Source organism: Choloepus didactylus, chromosome 4 (genome assembly GCF_015220235.1).
Source record: "Choloepus didactylus isolate mChoDid1 chromosome 4, mChoDid1.pri, whole genome shotgun sequence".
NCBI lineage: Eukaryota > Metazoa > Chordata > Mammalia > Pilosa > Megalonychidae > Choloepus > Choloepus didactylus.
Genome location: NC_051310.1, coordinates 10,937,917 through 10,956,105, shown reverse-complemented (window position 1 = coordinate 10,956,105; position 18,189 = coordinate 10,937,917). Strand labels below are relative to the sequence as shown.

The window sequence follows — 18,189 nt, the reverse complement described above, 5'->3', positions numbered from 1 at the left end:
AATTTTCCTCTGCCAGGCATGCCCTTTCTTCCCCTCCTCTGCATGACCGCCTCTTATTCTTGCTCCAGGGTCACCTCCCCCGAGAAGCCTTCCTTGATCTGTTCAGGCTGTCGCTGCCTCCTCTGGGCCCCACACTGTGTGGTGCACCCCTTTATTGGTGTGCAGAGTGGCTCAAACCCTCACTAGATATTGTGGAATCACTGGCCTCTCACTCCAGACCGTGGGCTCCAGGAGGACAGATTTTTTCCACCAAGCACAGGGTCTGGCACAGCGCAGATGCCCCATGCATTTGTAGAGTCAGAAAGGGACAAAGGGATCAGTCAAGTGCTTGAACATTGTCCTGACATCTTCCTGGCTTTCTAAGGAGAAAGGGAAGGAGTGCCCGAGAGCAGGGTGTCTTCTTCATATTTAATATTTAGCCCTGGGTTTGGAGGGTGAGGGTGGGTGAGGACAGCCCGGCACTGAAGTCCAGGAGAACGGCGTGGGTTGCCTCGAATGGAAACACCTGCCGTGGGACTCCACTCGGGAGATACCTGCCTGTCCAGCTGCATCTCTGGTTGCCCCTGCCTGCCTCCTGCAGCAAATCCAACCACTTTCTTTTGGGCAGGCTGGGCTCCCCTGCACCCCAAGCTTGCTCAAGCTAAGCTCTTTGCCCCTTGAGCTAGGCATGCCCAGTGTCCCTCTGTCTGGCTTGGGCATCACCTCCCTGCAGTTTTTCCTGCCTGCCTCCTCCCCAGGAGCCATGAATCTTAACTGGCCCTCCTGCCCTGGGCCCCACCTGGGGCCTCCTTGAGGGGAGGGGACATGGATAATTCCTCTGGGTGGTCCCAGGCACCAAGCTTGTGATGAGTGAGTGGATGGGTGGGCGGACGAAAAAGGCAGGTCCCTAGAGCATGTGGGGCAAGATGAGATTCCCTCGTGTGCAGGAACCTTCCAAGTATGCACCTGCCTTCTTGTGCAAACCCGGCTGTCCAGCGGGACCCTCCTTGTCAGGAGTTTCCTTTGAGCCCGTGGTGAGGGGTGTAGGCCCAGGGTCAAGGACTTGTTCTGCCACCTGCGTTTACTCCAGGCAGATGGAGCCACAAGGTTTAGCTTTGCCGTGAAGACACCATCGGGATGAGCGGGCGGTCGTGAGACACGGGGTAGTGGAGCCAGGTTCTCTCGCCCCTCTGTAGGGCCTGGGTGTTTCCGGCCTTTGCTGGCCTCCAGCCAGCCCACCGCTGGCCTGGGCTGCAGTCACCGCGCCGGCAGGTTTGCAGTCCCAGTGGGACAGCGCAGCCCTGGGGTCAGACAGACGGAGCTCGGGCCACTCACTCAGCTTTGTGAGCCTTGGTTTCCTTTTCCTAGGAAACTTGGATTCAGACCCACTTTCCAAAGTGCCGCGAGCATCCCTTCAACAGGTGAGGTCCTTGTATGTGAGCTGGACCCACCAAGGTCAAGGACGATGTGGACAATGCAGTTTTGGGATCAGTGTCAGGCAGGTCTGAGTAAAATGCTCTGGGAGTACCCAGGGGCTTTATGTTTGGGCTGGATCTAAAAAGAAGTTCTGCAAATAGGGAAAGATAGGCGGGTATTCCAGGAAGAGAAAACAGCAGGGGCGTGAAAGTGTGAAAGCCCCACAGCCAGAGAGAGGCCGGGAGGGGCTGCGTGTGCAGGGGGCAGCAGTGCCACCAGACCTGGCAGCTGCTGCTTCGCCTGGGGCAGCTCTGTGGTTTGGGAAGACGGCTCGCTCACTGTGGGGGGCGGCTCAGAGTGGGCAGTGGTGATGGCAGTGACACAGCGTCCTGGTTCTGCCTGAGTCACCTGGGATCCAGGCGTGCCCCGGCGGTTGGAACGCAGCTGGCGGGAGGCGTGGGCCGGGGCTGGGTGGGGCCGCTGCCAGGCGTGCCCGGGAAGAGAGGCCGTTTGTTGGGAGTGCTGGGCTGAGCCCTGCCCCGGAGGTGGCCCGGGGTGGAGGGCAGAGTGTACCCTGCAGAGCCGGACGGGTTCACAGAGCCCTGCGCCCACGAGACCATGTCCCGTCCTGGGTGGGGATGACCTCAGCAACGCCCAACCATGGGAAAACAAACAGAGGGGCTGGAGGGCACCAGGGCACCGCGCACGGATCTGCAGAGTCATCCCCGGGCCTGGCACCTCCTGTGTACCCGGTGCCTCTCGCGTGGGTGGCCCTGTTCTGGGCACTTTGCAGTGGCAAGACTCCATCCCCATGACAGCCTAGAGAGGCAGGCATCACCTTCACTCCGTAGAGGACTGTCACTGGTCCTGTCACTCTGCTAAGTCTAGTGACTTGGCCAAAGCTGCTGGGCTCCCGAGTGACCCCAGAAGGAACACAGGCTCATGCTGGCAGAAAGGCCTAGAAACCCCCAGCCTGTTGGACGCCTCGTTTCATACAGTCCGTTGACAGTTCTCCAGCACAGTCGGCTCAGGTCACTGGGGGGTGCCGGAGGCACAGGAGTGGGCCAGGCCAGCTTGGGCCTGTCCTCAGGGAGCTTAGACTCCAGCTCCAAATAAAATTGAACACATTTAAATAATTTTTCATAGAGTTAAACTAAAACTCCAAGGCCAGTAATATATGGCCTTGAGCAACTTACTTATGTTCTCTAAGCCACGTTTCCTCCTTCTGTACATGCTCCTGGGTATGGAGTTCTCGTGAGAATTAAATGAGGTGAGGCAGGCAAGATGGCCAGCCTCGGACGGACTCCGAAACCCCCCAATTCAGCCCAGCCCTTGAATTCTTCTCTGTCTCGCACCCTGAACTTCTCCCTCGCAGCACTCATAATTTTGTTAAATAATTGAGTGGGTGATTAGGCGTTCCCTGTCCCCACTGGAGTGTGAGCTGTATCCCTGTCGATTAGCAGGGTACCTGGCAGGTGGAGGGTGCCCACCTGTTTATTCAACGGAGGAAAGCGAGGCAGAGGTGGCCACTCTTAGCAGGATACACCACCGTGGTGCCAGGTTTACTTAGCCCTGCCGCTTTGGATCCCCCGTTAACCGGGCGAGGTGCACTGGAATCCAGGGAAGGCAGGGAAATTTCTACTCACAGGCACCGTCCATTGGGAGTGCGGGTTCCAGAGGATTCCAAGGCCTGGAGGGTGCGTGCGGGGATCGACTGGTGATGCCTGCCCCAGGTGCTGGTGGTGGGGCCAGGTATGGCCTGCTGGGCTGAGCCTGGCTGTGCACCTCGTCCCAGTGAAACCACTGATTATGATTATTATTACCATCGTCAACCCACCAGCATCCACCCCCCTTCCACATACCACTGGCTTTGAAAGACTTTTCTAAACAAACTGCTTCTCTTCTTTTCCATGAGCTAATCAGCATGATTTCACTGGGTTGTGGAAATCCCAGCCAAAAGCAACACCTCGACATTCTAGTTAACACGTGGGCTGTCGCAAAGGTAAAATCTTGAGGCGTGCGCAGATCCTGGGCCATCCTGCATCCTGGGCCCCTTGGCTCCGGGGACCCTGCTCTGTATACTCTTCTGTTTTGACCCAGGCTTTTAGGGGTGCAGAGTGATGCACAGGAGCATGGGCCCTACCTCTTGCCAGCAGTGTGGCTTTGGGCAGAGCGCCCCATCTCTTACAGTCCTCAGTTTCCTCCCCTGTAAGTGGGGGTGATGACTGTTGGTGCCAGGGGCGGGGATGGGGCATGGCAGCTCAGGTCTGTTCTGAGGCCTGGGTGGGCTTGTGGTCAAGCTGTAACAGTGGTTTACAGCTACTGCTGTTATTCTTACTTGCCTCGCGCCACCTTCCCTCTTGGAGCGAGCCGAGCTTGGCTAGAACGGATTCAGGACATGCCAGCCCAGCCTCACGTGGCCCACGGACGTGTTCTTTTTGAGATTATGAAAGGGGAGCCAGTTTGTAAACTAATGAGCAGTCTACAGATAGAAGGGGTGATGGTGTAATTGTTTTCATTTGGAACTGTGGAGGCAGCACCCTTGGCAGTCATAGATGTGGGGGAGGCCTGAGGGGCCGGCCAGTGAGCCCAGCCCTCTCTGTGGGTGCTGGCACCCCGATGCCCAGACAGAGAGAGGGGCCTGCCACTGATGGGTTCCTGCTCCTGGGTGTCTTGGGAAGTGGCGTCTTGGGCACTTCATGGACCCCCACCTGCCCAGAGCAGCGGGCTGCGCCCAGCAGGCTCGCCCCTCTCTGAAAAGTCTCCCCTCCTCGTGCCCCAGGGGCAGGGCTGGTGGTGGACGTGACTGGGTCCCCTCACATGGCAATCAGTGCCCTTGGCTGGGAGGGCACGCACGGGGTGGCATGAGAAACTCCTTCCTGGCCGCTTTCATTGTGAAGCAGGCCCTGACAAGTTTAAAGAGAACAATCAATCTCTCAGCTGGTGCTGCGTGCCAGGGCGGCTGCTGGGATCAGGCAAGGGCCCGGCTCGGGGGTCAGGAAGCCCAGGGAGGGGCATGGCGCTGCCCCTTGCTGGATGTGCACCTTTGCTTTGCCGAGCTTCAGTTTTGTCACGTGCCGATGGGGATCCCGTTGTCACCTGGCCTCCATCTGATGAAATGAGCTAGTTCACGGGAAACAGCCAAACCAACTGGAAAGGGCTTTGCAAACTGTAAAGTAGTATGAAAAGCCAAGACAGTTACTTTGGCTTCTGAGTGTGAGGACTCTCGTTTGTGCCTCTAGTGTCTGAAGGAGAACAGCCCCCCCCCCCCAGGACGTCCCCCCAGGCTCTGCTTGAGTCGGGAGGTAGGGATCTGTCTCCTTGCTGTCCACCTCGAACGCAGTGAACAACTAAATCTCTCGCAGGCGGGAATGCCCTTCCATTTGACATCGCCTGGCCTTAGGAGGAGGCCTGTTAAGCAGGTGCTCTCAGCTGTGGCCTTTCAATTTAATGATAATCCAATTAAAGGTGTACTTTTTTATTGACCATCGCTGACACTTTTAATGGTATTTTAGAGTAACCAGCATAATAAGGAAGGTCATTATTTAAATGCTCATTTTAAAAAGAATCAATGGCGGAGGGCAAGGGTTGCATTTCACTGCAGGAGCCCACTGGCTTGTTGGCTTCTGAGCATCACAATTAAAAAAAAACAAAAAACAAAAAACAAAAAACGGTGTTTTTTGAACGTGTGCAAGTTTCTCCTTCCCTGGATGTGGTGTGCTGGGCTGGGCAGGCTGCACTGAAATTCCTCCAGGGTTTTATTACTGCCAGAGTTACACTGAGAGGCGTCCCCGAAACATCCGCTGCCAAGTACCAGGAGGGTTAATAGAAACAAAGCCCAACCGTGACAGCTGAGTGGCGATGTGCAATTTGTAGGGTGTGCTGCATACGTGACTTTGCTGGTCTGCCCAGCCCTCTGAGAGGCAGGTTTATTATTCCCATTGTACTGGTCAGGAAATCGAGGCTCGGAGAGTTGATTCACTCTGGTGGAAGCATCAGGGCAGAGATATGAGCCCGTATGGCCACCCAGAGCTCTCCCCAACACAGAGATACGGTGGAGAGTGTTTCCCATGTAAGACATCAAGGGGCTCTCTTTAGAGCCAGTAGAGCAAAGAAGATCCAGTTTGAGTCCCTGCCAGTTGATACTAAACATGTCTAAGAAAGAAAGAAGCAAGCAAGCAAGCAAGCAAGGAAAGACACAGTCTCTGGGCTCTGCATCAGCAAGCATGATTTAGTGAGCCACATTCCACTGACGTTTCCAGGTCTGTAGGCCAGGTTTGATGTTGTTGAGTAAATCACTTCCAGATAATCCTGGCATCCACCTGTCAGTTGGAACCTTGGCCACCAGGAGAAGCTTGCTAGGAAGTGGATCCAGCCTGGACCATGGGCAGTGTCGTCAGCTCCTGCTGTGGTCGAGCTGCCAGCTCACCTCTGGGCACGTGGCGTGTCTCGAAGGCCCTGCGTTCGAGCAGGGGTGGCGGCAAGGAAAAGTCTTGCCCCAGGAAGGAGAGCGGGCGAGTTGCAAAAGGAGTTGTCTAGGGAGGGCCTCTGAGGGCTGGGGGATTTGAGAAAACACCAGAAGCCATCAGAAGATGGGAGGGCTGGCATCGCCTGCAGTGAATCCTGCTGTTGTGCAGACAGAAGTCTTCGAACCAAAGTGGTTCAGGGGCACCGGGAAAGAGCCTGCCCCAACCCTGTCAGGGCAAGTGGTCTCGAAATCTGACTTGATGAATAAAAGTAGCTCTTCCCCACCTCATGGTGAATTAGGGACAGGTAACATCCTCCCCACCCTGTTCCAAGTTAGAGTTTTAGAAGCGTCTTCTCTGTTTTCTTAACAAGCAGTGGAAACATCTGAGCTCTTTAGAGCACGTAGCTACACGCTTCCCGGAAGCTGCCATTTTGAGTTTTTTAAACAATTTTTCACGGGCCGTTTCAGTCGTAGAGCAGCCTTTGTTCCCGGTCCACCTGGGAGGTCTGCACTTTCCTCTAATAGACCCATTCCTCCCCAGCAGGAGAACTTTCTAGAAAAGGTGTGGCAGTTAAAATAAGAAACAGGAAGTGCTTTGGAGATACTCAAGAAAACCAAGAGGATGCAAAGAGGATGGGGGAAGGTTTGACTTAAAAACATGAAGAAGCAGAGCAGCTGTGCGCCGTGAATCGATTAATTGAGGGTGGCTGAAGCAGAGGTGAGGGGTACAGAGGCCCTCTTTACTCTGAAGATCTGTGACCTTGTAGGACGAGGTGCTTCACTCACGCTGTTAGCTTCCATGTCAGAAAGGAACTTTTATGTATCTTCTTCTTATGTATGACTTACTTATTCTGCCTGGTCCTGAAGAGGGACTTCGCGAGGAGACTAATCATGGCTTCTGGCCAGCTCTGGTGTGAGGTGATCTGAGGCGAGGCACGAACCCAATAGCTGAGGAGAGCAGAAGATGCACCTTCCGTCTGTCTCCAGAGAAGCCGGGGATTTTTTTTTTAATCACATTTTTTATTGTGGAATATAACACATATACATAGAAGTGATAACATATGCACATAGAATATACATAGAATATAACATATCTACATAGAAGTGCAATTTAACAGAGAACAAGTTTCAAAGAATGTTATGGGTTACAGTTCCACAGTTTCAATTATTTCCTTATTGTGAAATATAAATATATGCAAAGAAGATATCTTTATAAAGTATGATTTAATAAGTAGCTATATAGGAAACTTCCAAAGTTGTTATGAGTTACAGTATCATAGTTTCAGTTATTTCCTTATTGTGAAATATAACATATATATATAAAAAGGTGATAGCTTTCGAATTACAATTTAACAAGTAGCTATAGAACAAATTTCAAAGGATGCTATGGGTTACAGTTCTCCCATTTCAATTCTTTCTTTCTAACTATTCTAATACCCTAGCAACTAAGAAAAAGAAAATTATATAAAGATTCAGTATTCATAATCCTTTGTTAAATTCTTGTCTTGTCTCTTGTCTGTTGCTACCCCTTCCTTTAGTTGAATCACTTTCCTGACCTTCAGGGATGTCTAGGCAGTGACCATCCTAACTTGTTCCCGTTGTAAAGGGGTGTCAACATTATGGGAAAAGGGGACACATCTGGTTGATGTTCTTGAAGAGGCTATCGCCTCTGGGTTTGGGATTTAGCTGTCATAGGAGCGCTCTGGAGGATTTAAGTTTCTGAAGAATAAACTTAGTGAGTGAAATCTTTATAGAGTTTCAGATAGGGATCTGGGTATTCTTTAAGGTTTTGGGGACTACTGTTGTCTGGGGCTTATCATATTGTGGTCATTTGGCATATCTAGGTGAAGCTTGCATAGGGGTAACCTCCAGGACAGCCTCCCGACTCTATTTGAAATCTCTCAGCCACTGAAACCTTATTTTGTTGCCTTTCTTTTCCCCCTTTTGGTCAAAAACACATTCTCAATCCCTTGATGCCAGGGTCAGGCTCATTCCCAGAATCCGTGTCCCATATTGCCAGGAAGCCTTATTCATTTGGGGAGTCCTGTCCCACGTCGGCGGGAGGGTGATGGATTTATTTACGGAGTTAGGCTTAGAGAGAGAACATCCATGTTTGAGCAACAAAAGAGGTTCTCTGGAGGTGACTCCTAAGCATAATTATAGGTGGGCTTAGCCTCCCCTTTACAACCATAATTTTCACCCATGCAAGCATCAAGATCAAGGGCTTGACTTACAAAGTAGGGGGTCCCTAAATTCACATAGCATATGTTATGTCCAAGATAATCCATCCATATCTCACATTAAGTTGTACAATCCTCATTACTCTCAATTTTAAACAATTCTCATGACCCCAAATACCTCATAGCTCTTGTCAGCCCTTAGTTATTAGTCCCTAGTATTTGTGCGGTACCAGAAAGGTATTCCTATTAATTATAGTCCCTAGTATGCAATATGTAGATTTCCCCATGTGCCCTTCTGTTGTCAACTCTCTGTGCTAGTGCCATACCTTAGAAGTACATCATGCAAGCACCTGTCTATATTTGTGGTGCTGATCTGTGGGAAACGTGAGGCAGGGGATTTTTACATGGGCTGATGGTGCCGGAAGGGGAGGCTGGCACGTCGACACCTGTCAGCCCCCACAGCCGCCGAGAACGATGGCTACCCAGGAAGGCCTCCCTGCCATATTCAAGGTGGGGTGAGTCCTCCTCAGGGGCTCAGGCCCGGGGAATTGAGTTACCCAGACACCCTGGAGAAAGAAAACAGCCTCAGAAGTTCTCCCTGAGCTGTTTAAAAGTGAGGTAAGCCTAAACTTCCAAATTCTTTTTCCTGTCCTTTCACCCTACCCACTGCCTGCTCGCCACCAAACACACAGGTGCTAAATAGACAGAGTGAACTAATCCCCGTACAACACCCGACTGGGAAAGCAGGTCTTGTTTTCAGTGTTGGTGTTCTGGCGTGGGGGGTTCCGTGGCCTGGGGGGGTCCTCACCCCACCCCTTTGACAACACGAAGCCCTTTTGTGACAGGGCACACATTGCTATGTCTCCGGGAGGGGAGGTCTCAGCCCCTTGGAAGTTGTCAAGCCGAACTGAGGAGAGAGGCCCAGACTCAAGACTCAGGCCCTTGACTAGATTCAGGGCATTTGTTCCCTGAGTCGCTTGGTTTTAATAGACAGTTTTCAAATGACAGTTTATGTGCCTATAAACACAGCTAAGGGTGCAGCCCTCCAGAAACATAATCCCTGGGCAGAAAACAAAACCACTCCCCGCCGGGATTTCAGAAGCCCTTAAATCAGTGGAAAGGCTGAAATGGGGATTGCTTTCTCCACTCCCCACATCACCTTACTGATATTAGATAGGACAATTAATTCTTACATTTGGCTTTCCCAGGGAGCTTGTGGCAACTGTACTTTGTCAGTGTGAACATCTTGCAGGTGTGGGAAAGTTGGAAAACAAAAGGTTTTTCAGTATTGTGATGTCTTGGATTGTGTCTGGGACAGGATTCCTTTTAACTTGTCCTTCCTTGGCTGGCGAACGTGATGACAGAAGATGGGACCTGCCCACACCTGTCTTTTTTTATGTAAAGCATTAGGAGGGTTTCAGACGGGGAGAGCAGCAAGTTCTGCTCACAGTGGAGGAGGGCAGCTGGATGACAGCTTCTGGATGACATGTTCAGCTTCCATTTTGTAAGTGCCCCGTGATGGACAAAGACTGTGTCATCCTGGCCCAGTACGACGAAGGGCCATTACCATTTGCTGCGGACGTCCCCAACAGCCTGCTCCTAACAAATCACCATCTGCCACTGTTCATCCTGTTGTGATGACGTTTTTGCCTTCGCTTAGTATTTTGGCCAGACACTTGGGAATACTCATTTAGAAGCGTCTCGCTCTCCCCACCCCCCTCGTGGTTTTGCGGAAGCTGAAACACCAGGAAGAAGCACCCACCACACAGTAGGTCTTCAAAATATGTTAGTTTTCTTCCCTTCCCACGCATCCAGGTTTACATTTTACAGTTTCCCGCATGGACTCTGGTGTATAAAACACCAGAATTTCCTGTAAGGCCCCAAACCTGGCCCAAGTATTGCAGCCATTTCTCTTAAAGGGTGGGGGTGGGGGACCCCCCCCAAAAAAAAACACACAGAAAAAACGTTTGCAAGCAATTCAGTTTGATGTTGTGTTTCTGTAGAACTTTCCTGAATCAAAGATTGTCTAAATCAGTGGTTCTCAATGGGAGGCAGTTTTGCCCCCCAGGGGACATTTGGCTGTGATAGAGACATTTTTGATGGTCATGACTGGGGGGTGGGGGCAGTGCTGTTGGCCGCCTGTGGGTAGAGGCCAGGGCCACTGCCAAGCATCCTTATCCCCACCCCCACCCAGAATCAGCTGTGCGCGATGGAGAGACCCATCCTGGGTGGCAGGGTGTGGGAACACAGCCTCCTGTGGCTGAAATTTGCTCCGACTGTCTTCTGAGGAAAAGGGTCCAACACCTGTATAATATCTGTTACAGAATCGGGCAATCTCATAAATGCAGCTCATTTAGCCCCCAAGCAAATGGGGAAGAGGACACCCTTTCTTTAGGGGAGGAAACCTTGGCCGGGGAAATAAGCCCACGGCTCCCTGGAGTGCCTGGCCCCCCTCCCGGCCAGTGGCCCCGCGGTGCCCGCCGCCCCATGCCACGCCCCGTGCCGCGTCTCACGCTCTCTCTCTCTCTGCCTTTCTGTCCGTGTCTCCCTAGGTAAAGATGAGCCTTCCAGCTACATTTGCACAACATGCAAGCAGCCCTTCACCAGCGCGTGGTTCCTGCTGCAGCACGCGCAGAACACACACGGCTTCCGCATCTACCTGGAGCCGGGCCCGGCCAGCAGCTCGCTCACGCCGCGGCTCACCATCCCGCCGCCGCTCGGGCCCGAGGCTGTGGCCCAGTCGCCGCTCATGAATTTCCTGGGCGACAGCAACCCCTTCAACCTGCTGCGCATGACGGGCCCGCTTCTGCGGGAGCACCCGGGCTTCGGCGAGGGCCGCCTGCCGGGCACGCCGCCGCTCTTCAGCCCGCCGCCGCGCCACCACCTGGACCCGCACCGCCTCAGTGCCGAGGAGATGGGGCTCGTCGCCCAGCACCCCAGTGCCTTTGACCGAGTCATGCGCCTGAACCCCATGGCCATCGACTCGCCCACCATGGACTTCTCGCGGAGGCTCCGCGAGCTGGCGGGCAACAGCTCCACGCCGCCGCCCGTGTCGCCGGGCCGCGGCAATCCTATGCACCGGCTCCTGAACCCCTTCCAGCCCAGCCCCAAGTCCCCGTTCCTGAGCACGCCGCCGCTGCCGCCCATGCCCCCTGGCAGCACGCCGCCGCCGCAGCCGCCGGCCAAGAGCAAGTCGTGCGAGTTCTGCGGCAAGACCTTCAAGTTCCAGAGCAATCTCATCGTGCACCGGCGCAGCCACACGGGCGAGAAGCCCTACAAGTGCCAGCTGTGCGACCACGCGTGCTCGCAGGCGAGCAAGCTCAAGCGCCACATGAAGACGCACATGCACAAGGCCGGCTCGCTGGCCGGCCGCTCCGACGACGGCCTCTCGGCCGCCAGCTCCCCGGAGCCCGGCACCAGCGAGCTGGCCGCCGAGGGCCTCAAGGCGGCCGACGGCGACTTCCGCCACGAGAGCGACCCGTCGCTGGGCCACGAGCCCGAGGAGGACGACGAGGAGGAGGAAGAGGAGGAGGAGGAGCTGCTGCTGGAGAACGAGAGCCGGCCCGAGTCGAGCTTCAGCATGGACTCGGAGCTGAGCCGCAACCGCGAGAACGGCGGCGGTGTGGGCGGCGTCGGCGGCGTCGGGGTGGGCGCGGCCAAGGCGCTGGCGGAGGAGAAGGCGCTGGTGCTGGGCAAGGTCATGGAGAACGTGGGCCTGGGCGCCCTGCCGCCCTACGGCGAGCTGCTGGCCGACAAGCCCAAGCGCGGCGCCTTCCTGAAGCGCGCGGGCGGCGACGCGGGCGACGAGGACGACGCGGGCGGCTGCGGCGACGCGGGCGCGGGCGGCGCGGTCAACGGGCGCGGGGGCTTCGCGCCGGGCGCCGAGCCCTTCCCGGGCCTCTTCCCGCGCAAGCCGGCGCCGCTGCCCAGCCCGGGCCTCAACAGCGCCGCGAAGCGCATCAAGGTGGAGAAGGACCTGGAGCTGCCGCCCGCCGCGCTCATCCCGTCCGAGAACGTGTACTCGCAGTGGCTCGTGGGCTACGCGGCGTCGCGGCACTTCATGAAGGACCCCTTCCTGGGCTTCACGGACGCGCGCCAGTCGCCCTTCGCCACGTCGTCCGAGCACTCGTCCGAGAACGGCAGCCTGCGCTTCTCCACGCCGCCCGGGGACCTGCTGGACGGCGGCCTGTCGGGGCGCAGCGGCACGGCCAGCGGGGGCAGCACGCCGCACCTGGGCGGCCCCGGGCCCGGGCGGCCCAGCTCCAAGGAGGGCCGCCGCAGCGACACGTGCGAGTACTGCGGCAAGGTGTTCAAGAACTGCAGCAACCTCACGGTGCACCGGCGGAGCCACACCGGCGAGCGGCCTTACAAGTGCGAGCTGTGCAACTACGCGTGCGCGCAGAGCAGCAAGCTCACGCGCCACATGAAGACGCACGGGCAGATCGGCAAGGAGGTGTACCGCTGCGACATCTGCCAGATGCCCTTCAGCGTCTACAGCACCCTGGAGAAACACATGAAAAAGTGGCACGGCGAGCACTTGCTGACTAACGACGTCAAAATCGAGCAGGCCGAGCGCAGCTAAGGCGCCGCTGCCGTCGCCGTCGCGGGGCTGGCGCGGGCACGGGCGAGCCCGTCCCTGTACAGTGGAACCGTTGCCAAGCGCGAGAGAAGGCTGAGCTGACTGGCCGCCGTGTCACCGCCCCTGAGCACCCCGCGGGGCCCCCCGGGGCCCGGGGGAGGCGGCCCTGCATCCTGACCTGTGTCCCTCGAAGTCCTAGGGAAACCCCGAGGATTGTTTAAGGCAGTAAAACATTGTGGAGCCTTTTAACTGTGCAATAATTTCTGTATTTATTGGGTTTTGTAATTTTTGGGGGCATGTGCAGGTACTTTTTATTATTATTCTTTCAGTTTGAATTCCTTTAAAAGATTTTGTTGGGGATCCATCCCTTCTTCATTGTGTTTTTTTTTTTTTTTTTTTTTGGTTATGTTTTGTTTTGTTTTGTTTTTTTAAGCCCTGTAGTAGCCTGAGATAACTTGCAATGTAGAGGGGAAACTTATCTTTTTAAATTATAATTTGGGGGCGGGGCGGGGCGCTGCTTTTTTGAAATTTAAGCTAAGCATGTGTAATTTTTTGTGAAGAAGCCAACACCTCCAATGACTTTTAAAGTAGTTGAACCCTTTTTCCCCCACCTTCTTTTTCTTTTGTCCCGAAATGGAACGTGGCATGCATTTGAAGCTGGGGAGGGGGTGCGGATGTACAGCGGGTAACAATCTTTGAAGTTGTAGCACTTTGTTTCACAATTGGAATGGAGATGTAGCAATGGGGACGTCCTGATGCATTTTCTGTGTTGATGGCAACCTTCACGTGGTAGACTGACTCTTTCAGTGGGGTGCGGTGGGTGGGGGTGCTCCCTGAGCTCGGCATCCCCACAGAAGCAGGGAGCTTCCCAGGGCCACCCCACAAATGGCGCGAGAGCTTTCTAAACTTGGGCATTGCCGCAGATAACTGTCCTTTTCTTGGAATGGTGGCATGCCCTGGGACACTTCCTTGCTGTGTGCTGTAGATTAGGTAAATAAAATGAGGTGAGGGTGCTCTTTCTGGGTAGCTGGAGTAACACAGAAAGGAAGAAACCAGTGGTGGTGTTTCAGGCTTTTTCTGACTTGACAGCTTCTCCCTCACTCACTCTGTTTTTTTGTTTTTGGTTTTAATCCCCCCACCCGCATACCTCCCAAGTTGTATGTTGCTGTGAGTGGTCATTGGCCCTGTCTCAAGCAGACAAATGCCCTGACGATGAATTGAGGAAGTTAGAGTTCTGTCATTTAATGCATCCTGATGACATTGTAGGGAAGGAGGGATGGGATCTTAGGAATTTCTGCTCCCTTTTACGGAAAAGCAGGGGAAGAGTTCCATCTGAAAGTGCTCAGCGCTACTTCCCTTTTTTTTTTTTTTTAAGAAAAAAAATTTATCCCATTAGGTTGGAAGGCACCAAACCCGGGACCCTTGAGGTTAGACATTTGAATTCTGTTGACCCGCACTTTAAACCTTTTGTTTGTATTTGAATTAAATGGCTTCTAAACAAGAAATTGCAGCATATTCTTCTCTTTGGCCCAGACGTGGGTTAAACTTAAAGGGACCGCTGAGATCGAGTGTCAGCGTTGCTAAAGCGTGGCATTCACGACGCTGGCACTATAAAGAACAAAATAAAATAATCACTTATTGGACAGTTTTACTACTGCCATTCAATTTGACGTGAGTGCCTTGAAAACTGATCTTCCTATTTGAGTCTCTTGAGACAAATGCAAAACCTTTTTTTTTTTTTTTGAAATGAAAAGACTTTTTAAAAAAGTAAAACAAGAAAAGTACATTCTTTAGAAACAAACGAGCAAAGCCACATTTACTTTAAATAAATAAATAAATAAATCCCGGTTGACGATAGAGGACATGAACTTGCCATATGACCCAGTCACAGGACGAAATAAGCCCAGCACAACTTTGGACATCCATTAGCTGAATTTGCCCCTTTTGTTTTTGGGACAATGCTGCTTAGTTATGGAGTGGAGGTGATTTACTGCTGAATTAAAACTCAAGTGACACAAGTTACACGTTGATATCGTTGAATGAAAAAACAATTCAGGAACAACGGCTAATTTTTTTTCTAAAGTTACATTTAGTGCACTCTGTCTTAAAAATACGTTTACAGTATTGGATACATACAAGGGTAAAAAAAATTGTGTGTATGTGTGTTGGAGCGATCATTTTTTTCAAAGTTTGCTTAATAGGTTATACAAAAATGCCACAGTGGCTGCGTGTATATTGTTTTCTTTTGGTGACGGGGTTTTAGTATATATTATATATATTAAAATTTCTTGATTACTGTAAAAGTGGACCAGTATTTGTAACAATCGAGAATGCCTGGGCATTTTACAAAACAAGAAAAAAAAAAAAAAGCCTTTTCTTTTCCTTGAAAATGTTGCAGTAAAATTTAAATGGTGGGTCTATAAATTTGTTCTTGTCACAGTAACTGTAAAGTCGGAGTTTTAGTACATTTTTTTCTGCCTTGGGTGTTGAATTTTTATTTCAAAAAAAATGTATAGAAACTTGTATTTGGGGATTAAAGGGGGATTGCTACACCATGTAGAAAAAGTATGTAGAAAAAAGTGCTTAATATTGTTATTGCTTTGCAGAAAAAAAAAAAATCACATTTCTGACCTGTACTTATTTTTCTCTTCCCACCTCCCTCTGGAATGGATATATTGGTTGGTTCATATGATGTAGGCACTTGCTGTATTTTTACTGGAGCTTGTAATTTTTTAACTGTAAGCTTGTCCTTTTAAAGGGATTTAATGTACCTTTTTGTTAGTGAATTTGGAAATAAAAAGAAAAAAAAAACAAAAACAAACAGGCTGCCATAATATATTTTTTTAATTTGGCAGGATAAAATATTGCAAAAAAAAATTTGTATGTTAAGTCCTATTGTACAGAAAAAAAAGGGTTGTCTGACAACCTTTGAGGAAAAGAAACAAAAGAAGTCGTTAAATACTTTGGTTCACAAATCATTTTAGTTGTATATATTTTTGTCGGAATTGGCTTACACACAGAACTGTTTGCATAGGGCTTCTCTCTGAACGCCCCGAAACTTGCATCAAGGCTCCCCGGTGTGGCTGCAGCAGACTGGGTGGGAAATTCTCTATTGGTGTTGAGTGGAAAAAATCAGTTTTTGAAAAGCTGTCGGGAATGGTCCACAGAACCCTCCCTTTCTCTGAGGCCACCTGTAGGAGGTAGAGGAGAGAGGGTGAGACAGCACCTTCCTTCTCTGCCATCACCTTTGGGGTCCCCCTTAGAAGCAGAAAGGAATGCAAACTGAGCTTTCTTTAGTCCTTGAAAACACATTAAAAAAATGTCATCAGAGGAGCTGGCGCGTCCGCTCGGCCCAGTGAAGCGATCTGCTGTTGAGACGGGTGCCAGTCGGATTTCAGGAAGGCGAGCCCGGGCCAGAGGTCCTGACCCGTCACCGCCAGGACGTTCCGTGGAGGGTGCTGGCCTGTTGTCTTTCTTAACCTGCTTTGCCGCTTCTCTCTCCGAAACCCACCTTCCATCAGTTTCCGAATGCCGAGGACCTGGGATGAAATTTGGTGCCTTCCCACTTTTCTCTCTCTCCTTCCTCTGCATCTTCTCTCCATCCTCCAGTCTCTTTGTTGGTCCTTTGTTCATTCTTTCCATTTCGACCTGGTTTCTTTTCTTTCTCCCTCTCCCATCACCTCCCCCCTCACCTCACCCTTTTTAATTTTTGTGAAGCCAAGTAGCTTTAAGATAATAAAGTGGTGGTTTTCTGGAAGAGGGGATCATCCATTTTTTTAAAAGTACCTATATCAGGAAGCCATTTTTTTTTGGTTTTGTTTTGTTTTTAAATTTCAGGAAATGTAAGAAACCATTATTTCAGGTTACAGAAGTATAACCAAGCATCCTTTTGGGTAATTCTTGACCAAATGCAGAAATCTCTCTTCTGGGAGCTTCTCTGTTGAACATGCTCTTTGCTCCTTGCCACTTACCTTTGCAAAGTTAAACAAAAGGAGGGAAAGCGGAGACTACCGTTTCCCACCTGCTTTGACCCGGAGCCCCAGGGGCTGCCAGTTCCCGTGGAAGCCCTGGACGGTCTCCAAGGCCACCCCGTAGTGACGAGAGCCAGTCAGCTCCACCAGCAGCCCTCAGTGGCTTAGAGTCACCAGAAAGTCAGGACTAAGCCATCCTAAAGCACAAGGTTTGTGTCTCTGTCGACTGCAGAGGAAAGAGAATTTTGCTTCCCTTTCAGGTTTATAAAACCACCACCACCCCAAAGCTGATGACCCAGTTGAGAGAGGCCCCGAGCATGGGTGACCCAGCTGATCTCAGGCCAGTTTCCACACTGCCATGACTTTATTCAAAGTTGCCCCATGTTGGAATCTGCCACCCGCCTTTAGAGGGTCTTTCTTGGGGAGAGGGGACTGAAATACTCTAAATGAAATGTGAAAAGTAAGGAAATCAGCCTTTCGTCCCAGTCCTTAACTAACAATCAGTGGAAAGTTCTGTCCCACGCAGGCGACCCCGTGATTTTGGTGCTCTTTGAATCTCAGCCCTGCAAAGCAAAGTCACGTTCATTTAAGTTGTTTGCATTTGTACTGGCAAGGCGAAATATTTTTATTACCTTTTCTATTACTTATTGTATGAGCTTTTGTTGTTTACTTGGAGGTTTTGTCTTTTACTACAAGTTTGGAACTATTTATTATTGCTTGGTATTTGTGCTCTGTTTAAGAAACGGGCACTTTTTTTTTATTATGGATAAAGTATTGAGATGACAGGAGGTCATTTCAATATGGCTTAGTAAAATATTTATTGTTCCTTTTATTCTCTGTACAAGATTTTTGGGCCTCTTTTTTTCCCTTAATGTCACGATGTTGAGTTTAGCATGTGTCTGCCATTTCATTTGTATGCTTGTTCAAAACCAAGTTTGTTCTGGTTTCAAGTTATAAAAATAAATTGGACATTTAACTTGATCTCCAAACCTTGTCTTTTTCTGTGTCTTTTCAGGGTAGGGGGTGGACAGCTTATTTCCATTTTTCTCCTGACCCAAACCCTTCCACCCATATTTGGGAGGAGAGGAAATGATGGCACAAAGAACCCACAGTTCTATTTGCCCCTGTGAAGAAGGGTGAGGTGGAAGAGGGGCTCCTCGGCCCTGGTGGCACTTAGGAATCACCTGGGAGTTTTCTGAAGTCCCAGTGTCCAGGCTGCACCCTGAGCCATTTCCATCAGAACCTCAGGAAGCTGGACCCAGGCCTCAGGGATTTTGAAAGTGGTCCAGGTGATTCCCATATGCAGCCAAGTTTCAGAACAAGTGGTTTAGAAGATAAAGCCTTTGTCTGGGAATTTGGAGACTTGAGTCTAGTTTAATTCAGCTGACATTTCCCGAATACCTGGTATGAGCCACTGTGGGAGGCATCGAGGGGTCAGAGAGGAGAAAGACGGAGGGAGGGCTTGCCCCAGAACCCTTGGATACATCCCCTATTTTCCCATCTATAAAATAAGGTTATTGGACAAGGTGGCCTCTCAGACCATCTGTGATTTTTAATAAAATCCCACAGAATGCTAGATGTTAACATTGGAGGATG

At 51.3% G+C, this 18,189-nt stretch overlaps 1 protein-coding gene across 8 annotated transcripts in view; it reads left to right on the top strand.

Annotated features, from left to right (window-relative positions):
• The window catches only part of BCL11B (BAF chromatin remodeling complex subunit BCL11B), a 91,490-nt gene extending 76,241 nt beyond the window's left edge, over nucleotides 1–15,249 (top strand). For all 8 annotated transcript variants that reach the window (XM_037831934.1, XM_037831929.1, XM_037831928.1 and 5 more), the window contains one exon: nucleotides 10,596–15,249. In XM_037831934.1, coding sequence (XP_037687862.1) covers nucleotides 10,596–12,625 — 2,030 coding nt within the window. In that variant the 3' untranslated portion in view covers nucleotides 12,626–15,249. The remainder of the gene's footprint in view (nucleotides 1–10,595) is intronic.
• The last annotated feature ends 2,940 nt before the right edge of the window (nucleotides 15,250–18,189 follow it).